Source organism: Pseudomyrmex gracilis, unplaced genomic scaffold (assembly GCF_002006095.1).
Source record: "Pseudomyrmex gracilis isolate BER0280 unplaced genomic scaffold, ASM200609v1 scaffold_893, whole genome shotgun sequence".
NCBI classification, from domain to species: Eukaryota; Metazoa; Arthropoda; class Insecta; order Hymenoptera; family Formicidae; genus Pseudomyrmex; species Pseudomyrmex gracilis.
The window spans coordinates 35,637-45,853 of NW_018021477.1; the positions used below are offsets into that span (position 1 = coordinate 35,637).

At 40.1% G+C, this 10,217-nt stretch overlaps 1 protein-coding gene across 1 annotated transcript; it reads right to left on the minus strand.

Moving 5' to 3' along the window:
* Positions 1-1,662: 1,662 nt before the first annotated feature.
* On the minus strand, positions 1,663-2,190 carry LOC109861629. Its single transcript, XM_020441355.1, has one exon. The coding sequence runs from the start codon at positions 2,188-2,190 to the stop codon at positions 1,663-1,665; it is 528 nt and encodes a 175-aa protein (XP_020296944.1).
* Between the last annotated feature and the right edge of the window lie 8,027 nt (positions 2,191-10,217).

Sequence of the window (10,217 nt, forward strand, 5' to 3'; positions counted from 1 at the left end):
GACTTCGATTTACCGTTGAACTAGAGGATAATCGTAACATAACTTTTTTAGATTTATCAATTCATGTTTCTGACAGTTTTCTAAAAATAGACTGGCACCATAAAAAAACTTCTTCCGGTAGATATCTTTCCTTTTTGTCACATCACCCATTGTGTCACAAGAGAGGTTCAATCTACAGCTTGGTCGACAGAGCCTTATTATTATCTCATCCTGACTTCCATGAAAAAAACTTAATATTTTGCATTAATACTTTGTTAAATAACGGTTATCTTCTTGACTTAATTTTTTTATAACATTAACTCTAGAATTAAGAAATTGATTAATTCAAAGTTAAAATCAAAATATCATGAGGACGTTCGTGTCGATGACAATAACAAAAGAATTATTGTGTTTCCATACATCAAACACTTGTCTGAAAGTGTGAAGCGTGCCTCTCATAACACGGACGTTTTGTCTGGATACAGATGCTTTAATAAACTAAATTTAATTAAAGTTCACAAAGATAACACCCCTCATCTTTCGAGTTCTAATGTCGTATATAAAATAAATTGTAATGATTGTTGTGCGTCTTATGTTGGTCAAACTAAGAGACAATTAAAAACAAAATTGAAAGAGCATGTAAATTACATATCGAAAAACACAGCTCAGCTCTCCGTCGTTTCTCAACACCGCTTACAACTTAATCATTCTTTNGATTGGGATAATGTTAAGATTTTAGACAGAGAACCAAATTTTTATAAAAGAATAATTTCTGAGACTGTTTACATTAAGCGACAACATCAGAGTCTCAATTTAGTAACAGACACCGAATCTTTGAATAACGCTTACTTTGATCTTTTAAACAAAATGACTCTGTCTAAAACTTAAATCCAACGGATTCTTCCAGTAAGATTATAAATAAAATAAATATGTTTGTCTCTTGCCTTTGACTATCATTTGACTCTTTACCGTTCAAGTGTAAGCTTCTTCTGACTTTTATATTTTATGTTTTGTTAGTATTGTGTACTTTGACTTCATTTTTTAATTTTGCATTGTGACGACAGGAACATTACACGAGGTACGACCACCTGCCTTATATATAACACACCATGACATCTCAACTTTAACTTTTTGTACACTGCGACTGATGAGGACATCAGTGAATGTCAAAACGTTTCGCACTTGCATAATATGTATTATATAATATATTACGTTTGAATATTATAATTTTATACTGTCATCACGTTTTTTGCTCGATATTGACCTTACTCAACGATATACTATATTGTTTTTACATCACGAGCGTTTTAATATTTTTTAATTTATTGTTTATTTTTGTTAAACATTGAAGAAACTAATAATGCTATTTTATTACCATATAAGATATTGATTATATCCTTTTAATAATATTTTTATTTTCAGTACACAAAATAATAACATCAAAAAAATAAGTTTCTGAGCGGTGTGGTTAAGTTTTACTATTTACTGTTATCTTACTGTTTCAAGATTAATAATTTAAAAATAGTTTGTAATTGTTACTAATTGTTAAACATAATTATTATACAGTCTTAAATAACTTTAGTAACATTAAATTTTGCGACATCGCTCAAAAAATTTTTAACTTTATTGTTAATATCTATAAGTATCTATCTATATGTACGGGGCACACACGCGCAATACGGTTTAAATATGGCCACCAATCTCCCACCACTCGTTTTTAGTTTGGTACTTCCTGGTCCATGTCCCAGGCGGCGTTGAAAACAGCATTCTTCTTCTCACAAAAGATGAGTTTGAACCCCCTGCCGCCGTGTTTTTACACGTCTGTCTGACATGACAAAACTCCAGACATTTGAGCACTAGAGCTGGCGGCCAGGCAAAAGACACGTTAATGTTCGACCACTCCACGCGGAGGCGGCTGACCTTGGCCACTTTTGTCGCCACGTCTAGTGGACATTTCGTCCACACCGCGCCAAGACGGTCCTTGCCCTCGGTCACGGAACCCAGCGTAATGTTCGACGTCTGGCAGCCTCCGAACTCGACGGAGCTCAAACTCGCCACTAAGTAGTCGGTGGTCACTGAGTCGTCGAGCCCGGTAAGACGCAGCTCACCCTTGCGGACCGGATGACTCACGACAGCCTTCCCCTGCAGCGCGGGGGTTAAGGCCTCGGCCAGACGCACGGCCTTGGCCACGCCGTCGGGGCCCGAGATCATCACTAGAATTCCGCCTCGTGCGTCTTTTCTGATGCGGGTCTCCTCGATGCCCAGCTTAGTTAGCGAGACTTACGCTCTCGCTATGCGCATGACATCCGCGTAAAAAGCGGTCTTGCCCAAATCGTCCGGAGCGCACCGTATGGCTACCGCCGCGGCCGTTTGTCGGCGTCGGCAACGGCGACCACTTCCACTAGCAGAAGCCAGACGCTGCTGATTCTTGCTCGGCCCCCGAATCTTCTCCGGACCCCGGGTGGCCTCCTCACCTGCTTTGCGTTTGGCAGCGCGTTTACCGCGACGTGCCACAGTTGCCCAGCCAGCTCCCCCGGAGTCAGAGGGAGCTGCCGGGCGTGTCGCGGACGTCGCTTTCTCAGAGGAAACAACCGCAGACCCCACGCTAGGAGGCCTCCTCCTATGAGCCTCGTCCTTTGTACCCTCGGCCGTTCCGGCTCTGGCAGAGGTTGGATCGCCCTCCGAAGGGTTTCCCTTTGGCGCTCGGAGCCTGGGCGGCCAACCGCCACCGTCGCTACCTAAACCCCCGGCAGGGGCTACTACGTTCAGGAGTTGATGAAGCAACTCCTATACAGTGTTGCCAAGTCAGTAGTTTTTCTACTAACTCTGGTAGTTTTGGGAAGCCGGCTAGTAGGAGAAAAATGCCGTCAGCAGATAGTAGGATTTTTTAGTAGGATTGCCAGGCTGTGTCCAGTTAAGCAAGACGGAAACGAACAAACGCAGAAAATGCAGGAAATACAGGAATTGAAATGCAGGAATAGAAATGCAGGAATTGAAATGCAGACTACTGCTACTGCGCATGCTCCGCAACAAATCAGGGAGCCACCTCCTCTTTTCTTCTTTTCTACTTTCTCGACTTCTTTCAATTCCTGCTATTCCTGCATTTCAATTCCTGTATTTCCTGCATTTCCTGCGTTTGTTCGTTTCCTCTTGCTTAACTGGACAGCCCCAAAATGCTAAGACAAATCTCAAATATCCTGCTATCCTTGTCCGTTGTTTATCTCCATTATATGAACGGTGTGTGAGTTCTCTCCGCGTCCGTGAGCTTCGTTACTTCATTAATACTAGTACCGCTAGTGTCGAGGAGAATCCCGTACCGCCAACTGTCGCGCCTTTCACTACAACAACAAGTCTGTACTTGTAAATTTTGTCTTTCTCTTAATTAGCACTTCTGTTATTTTGTGGTTGCTGCTTTTATTTAAAAACGCCGCGAGAAGACGGTATGTAGTCATGGACTAAGTTTTACTGAAGAAAACTTGTTCTAGCAACTAGGACAGTAGAGAAAGGATAAAAAGGCTAAATTAAGTTTAGTTTTTGATCTTACTTTATAGATTAAATTATCAACAGAACTATGCCGAAAAAGTTACCAAACACTCAGAAGTTCAGGAAAGCATGGGAAAATGATGAGACTTTGAAGGGTTGGATTAACGCTGTGCCAACTGATTGTACAAGAGCTTATTGCAAATACTGCAAATGCATTTTGAAGGCTCATTATTATCTGCTGTTAGAGCACACAAAAACCAAAAAACATATCTGCTGCTGAGGCTTTCTTAACTCCACGTCAAATGAAGATTCTTTTTAAGCCAGCACCGAAGCTGTCTGAGAAAACAATCGAGGCTGAAGCCGAGATGGCTATGCTTGTCATCTGTCATTGTGCCCTGCGGTCAACAGATCATCTCTCTGTTCTAAAAAAAGAATTTTTAAAACAGCTGAAGATGTGAGTGAGATTCGCCTTGCACGCACAAAGTGCACCGGCATCATAAGAAACATCATTGCACCTCATTTTAAAGAAAAACTTAAAACTGATATGGAAGACAGTGACTATAGCTTACTGATAGATGAATCAACAGATATAGGTGTCTCAAAACAACTTGGTGTCGCCATTATTTATTTTTCAAAGGAGCAAGACAAAGTTGTATCTACTTTTCTCCAGATTCATCACATAGAGACAGCGGATGCAGCCTCTATTACCAAAGGTGTCAAAGAAGTTCTACAAGAATACGGCCTAAATCTTTTGAAAATGCGTGGTATTGGATCGGACAATGCGTCAGTCATGACAGGTAAGTGTGCTCTAATAACCATTGTAGTGGTGAGCAATAACAGGTGAAAGAGCTATTACGACTATACTCCGCGTGACCCCGCATAGAGTATCGACGATGCAATTATTCTTGTGCTGGAACTGCTATTTTAAATTTATGTTACATTTTCGTGGTTGAATTTCTGAATACTTTCCTTCTTCCGCAGAAATCAATTCGGGCGTGTACCAAAGATTAAAGTCAGAAATTTCTCATTTAATCCTAATCCGTTGTGTCTGCCACTCTATCCAACTAGCTGTCTCTGCTGCAGTGAAGGAGAGAATGCCACCGCATTTAAAATATCTTGTCAATGATACCTATTCATGGTTTTCAAGGTAAGTGTCATGATTTGAGAAAATAGTTTATTTCATTTTCTTTTATCAACTTTGATTTATGTTCAGATCAGCTGACCGTCAAGCGGATTACCAAGCGTTGTACAATTGCTTAAATGATGGTGCGAATCCATTGAAGATCTTTAGAGTGGTTGAAACGCGCTGGCTGTCTATCCATCAGGTAGTAAAGCGCATTCTGAGTCAATGACAAGAACTAGGAATGCACTTCGAGCTGTGGAAAGTAAAAGACAAGTGCTACAAGGCAGATGTCCTTTCGCAAATGTACGGCAATGTTTGCAATGAACTATACCTGCTCTTCTTGGAGCCGCTTTTGGATGAGGCCCAAAAGGTGATGATGGAGTTCTTTTTTTCTTTTTTTGCCACTTGCTTGCTTAGGAGATAATGCTATAGTGCAGTAAAGTAATAAACGCTATCGTTTGTTCTGTTCTACAGGCAAACAAAGTCTTTCAGTCAAATGAAGCTGATCCAGTAAAGCTTCTCAAATCTCTGACTCTTCTCATCCAAGGGATAGCAAAAATAATAGGTGTTACAGGATGCAAAGAAAATCTACTAAAAGAAAACATTAAGAATCATTTGCATTCTAGACCAATGCTAGGTTTTGCATTTGAAAATCGGATGAGAGAAATCCGCCAAAGTGGATCGCTCAAAGTCGAGAATGAAATCAAGATCAGGAAGATCTGCATAAACTTTGCTATCGCTCTTGTGTCTCAACTGCAGCAACGACTACCCGACAATGTCGAGGTTCTTCAGAATGTGGCCTTGCTATCACTTGAGAAGTGCCTACGTACAGTGAAGTCTCTCCTGACTCCTTTGGCTGAACTCATGAAAGTTCCTCCCGATATTATTTCTAAAATAGAAATACAGTGGTCTAAAATCTCCTTTGTGCAATGGGAGAATATAAAAAAAACTGTGCCTTTCTGGGCTGAAGTATTACACTACAAAGATGCTGTGGAAGAAAATCCATTCCAAGAACTGGCAAACTTTGCTATTAGTTGTTTAGTGCTGCCTTGGTCTAACGCTGAAATTAAGCGGGGATTCAGTCACATGAATATTATAAAATCCCCGCACAGGAACAGGCTACACGACAATACTCTTAATGCTATTCTGACTATCCGAGCCGGTCTCCGTCGGATGAAAACTTGCTGCCATAAATACGTATTTCCGGACTCAGTCCTTTCTCAGATTGGCACCATGGCAGCTTATGCCACTGCCATTGTCACCCAGTCTACGTCTACTTGTGAGAACGATATCTTGGAGGTAAAGCCACTTTGCTTGGAGACTTACGAGAAGGACGTTGATAATGTTCTCCCCTTCGATCTCTTGTAGAAGTTTGTAAATCTTAATCAAAGGATTGTAAACAAAGTTTTGTTACGTTTTGTAAACAGTTTTATAAGTTTGTAAAGCTGAAATTAAAAAAAAATGAACAATTATTGCAAAAGAAATATTGCATTTTTGCAGTTTTATTTCCATAATTGCGCCACAAACACACTCCGTTCATCCCGGCGCTATATTTTAAATTTTTTCCGAGTCTAGTAGGATTCTAGTAGGATTCACAGCGTCATCTAGTAAGGGCGAAGTCGGTAGAGTTGGCAACATTGCTCCTATACCTCCCCGAGCTGGCGCTCAATGGCCGCGACGCGACTCTGGAGCGCGCCGTCTTCGCCGCCAGTGTCCGGAACAATTCGAAGGCCGTCCAGAATCTTGATAGTCTCGCTTACTTTTAGCCGAACCGCCGGCGGGATGACCATCCTAAAAGGAAGAACCTCCACTGCCACGACCGACAGGCCTTTAAGGACGTCCGTCTGGACGGATACCTCACGACCTGGCTTTTTTGCCACCGTACGGAGGAAACCGCCGTGACCTGCTGCTCAAATTGTTGGCAGAGGTCGTCCATCTCCCGTCGGAGAATACGGTTCTTTGCTTCCAATTGCCAAAGCTGACCACCATGTTTTGCGGCTTGTTTCTCCGCGTGTCTCACTCGCAAGCGTAACCCCACGTCATGGGCCCCTGCAACACATAACGCCAGAACTTCGGCTGCTCTTTTCACAGACGCCGCGGAGTTTTTAAAATCGCAGATAAAACCTCTTTGCAGCCGCTTGCACCGGATGACGTAATCACAAACTTTTTTTTCTCCGTACGGACAAATTCCACAATGTCCGACGGAGACATACTTTCGAGGAGAACGGAGGAATCCTCTTGTTTCTTCTGCTTTGCTCTGGCCGACTCGTCGGCTGGAGACGGCTGCGTCGCTTCCCCGTTGGAGTCTCTAGCCGACATACTGCGGTCATCTTCCTCCGAGCTAACCAGCACGACAGGAGTCGTGCGGCGTCTTGTAAAACCCGGTTTCATCGCCACCTTTCGACGCTTAGACCGGCTTCGACCGAAGCTGGGGGTAGAGTCATTAAAAGAAAAAACCTCTACTGCGGGAGAATCCTTGTTCTTCCTGGCCAAGACCGCGCTACGGAGGAAAGAATCCCTCTTTGCGGCGCGACTTTCTTCCTCCTCGGACACAACCTCCACCTCGCTTGCAGAGATCTTGCTCTGAGACTCCGCGCTTGGCGCCATAGCGCCAGAGATATTCGGGGCTCTCGCCCAGAATCTGCTACTATCCGTAGTAGCATTAGAGATCACGGAGCCTGCGTCGCACTCCGTGGCCAACCCTTTGCCGGATATCGACCGAGCGGGGGCAGGGCTATCATTCCCGAACTGCCGAGACCTAGAGCTCCGAAATCCTTGATCCGGTAAGGTTGCTTTCTTATTAGAACGGTCTATGGTTGTTTGTAATAGGGTGGTTTTCTGTCCGAGTTTCCTTCCTTTAGACCGGCTCCTCCACTGGAGTAACGAGCCCGGCCGCCCGTGGACACTCCTCTTAGTCTGGTGTGTCATAGAAGTCCTGTCCAGCAAGAAAAACCCTCCCAGAAACCGAAGTTCCCGCCGGCATAGCCTTTCCAATCACTCCCACGCTCAAGCACGGGCTCTACGACAAGGGGGGAGTATCCAAACTTGCTCGGAAAAAATGATACAGGCCTCATCTCCATTTATAGAGAAAAGCCTCTATCCCGATGTCTCCCCCTATTTTCCTACGCCGAGAAGAAATCCTAATACACTACCTCAATCACCAGAACACGTTTCCAGGGATATGGTAGGCGCACGCGTGCTGCATCACGGTAGTTTATAGTGAAGCGATGCAGTGCTCTCACTCAGCGGACGCCTGTATTGATGGCCAGACCAGTGTTGCTAGGTCGGGCCGGCCAGCACCAAGAGCACCGAGGTGGTGGGGGCACGCATACAGCGAGAACCGCCGTCCGTGTGCGTGACGTCACGCTCGGCTGTTCGGCTCGTGAAAGAGCGCAGACATACTATGTTCTGCCTCGCTTCCACCCGTAACGCGAGACACTGAGGCTAGAAAGCAATGTTTCGTTGCGTGCTTGTAGTGTATGACAATGGGTGCGTTCAGACAACTCAACAGTTGTACAACGGTTGAGAAATAATCACTTCTGATTGGATCATACTTTTGGAACCGCAGCAAATTTTGAAGAATAGTCCTATCATAAGTGATGATCTCTCAACCGTTGAGTTGTCTGAACGCACTCAATATGACAACGCAAAATGCTTTTCCATGACTTACAATCTTGGAAAAAGTAGATAATATTATTAATAAGGATGAGTTAAACATCTCAAAATGCATTTATTATTACATTTTTATTAATTCTTAGTAAAAATTATTTGCAATAAATTTAAAGTTTTTAGATTATTTGTAGATTAGTAAAAAATATTAAATATATATATATAAACTATAGAATTAGTATTCATAAATTTTCTATATTTTTAATTTGTAAATCACACGGAAAGAATCTACATTTTACAGATGCATAATTCTAAAGTATTTAATTCATATGAATATAATGTATTAATTAATTGAATTTTGTATAATATGACTTAAATATTTTGAGATTATATGTCTGAAAAATGTAGATTTTTGTTATAATTTACACAACAATAAAAATATATTTAAAAAAGAACACTAATAACTTTCAATAGTCAAAACATTTTTGAATTCTTTTCAGTTAAATCATATGTAATGATTCCTAAAAAAATATGCATCTTGAAATGTTTTATTATTATCTATATTACTACAAACTTTTTCCAAGACTGGAAATGTCGGAAAAGAAATTTAATATATAAATATTGTACGTCTTTTAAACAAAAATTGTGTGTAAAGATTGATTTTGTTTAGACATAAGTTAAATAAAAACATTGAAGTTTAATGTTCTATGATATTTAATATAGGCTTTCAATTTCTTTCTTTACAAATTGTCTAATATATAAGTATTCTCATATTAGATCATAACGTCGGTNGGCAGCAAAACTNACAGNTTCGATGTGTTTANTGTAGACACATGGACGTGCGACGTTGTACGTTTGTCGCTCGTTTCATACATCGAGATTTCNATGTTGNTGACATCGCAATTTGTNGAATCAATTGACAACAATGTAATTTTTNNAAANACATNAAATGTCATGCNTTTTNCCATAGNAAATGAACTTAAAATATTAAATAAANTTTGCTACAGAGATCTTTCATGTTACAATATAAAACATTTTNGCAACAATTATATAATACAAGTTTTATGCAATAATGATAGGTAATATTATNAAGAAAGTAGTGGTCTTCCGCACTACCCATGAGGTGCCACTAATANCGCGTTAGGTTTTNTAACGTGGACCTTCGCCTGTANCCNTATTNTACCACGTTTTATTNNGCATCTGTTAGGTTTTTAAATATGGGTATCGGATATATACAATGCCAGACAGATTAATATTTTACACATTAATTATTTTTAAATATAAATGTCGGATATTTAAACTTGCAGACAATCTAAGATTCAAAGACATTACTTATTTGTAAATATAAATTTCGGATATTTAGACTTCTAGACAAACTAAGTTCTAAAGACATTAATTATTTTTTAATATAAATGTCGGATATTTAGAATTCCAGACAAACTAAGATTCAAAGACATTAATTATTTTTAAATATAAATGTCGGATATTTAGACTTCAATACAAACTAAGATTCATAGACATTAATTATTTTTAAATATAAATGTCGGATATTTAGACTTCCAGACAAACTAAGATTCAAAGACATTTATTATTTTTAAATGTAAATGTCGGATATAGAGAATGCCAGGCATGCAAGTTTTAAACACATTTATTATTAAAAAATTTGACTGTTTGACATAGAATGCCATAAAAACTAAGGCGTAAACATATTTAGTATTTATAGATGAAAATGTATGATATGCTATAATGCTAGACAAACTAAGAGTGTTATAGTATTATAAGTAATAAAGTTACATATTTATAGTATATACATATTTTTAAATATGTACACATTTATTACTTATAAATGTGAATTTCTAACATATAGAATGCCACAGAAATTGATACTTTAAACATTAGTATTGCACATATTAGACGTAGAGGGACCAGCATCTTCAGTATCATGTGCAGCGTATAATCTCAAATGACTTTTCTGTTTTTTAGGACATGCAGAGTACAAATTGTTTGCTGACATTAGAGAAAA

Bases quoted from the DNA above. Each gene is read 5' to 3' on its own strand.
- LOC109861629 (XM_020441355.1), bottom strand. From the start codon at position 2,190: ATGATCTCGGGCCCCGACGGCGTGGCCAAGGCCGTGCGTCTGGCCGAG.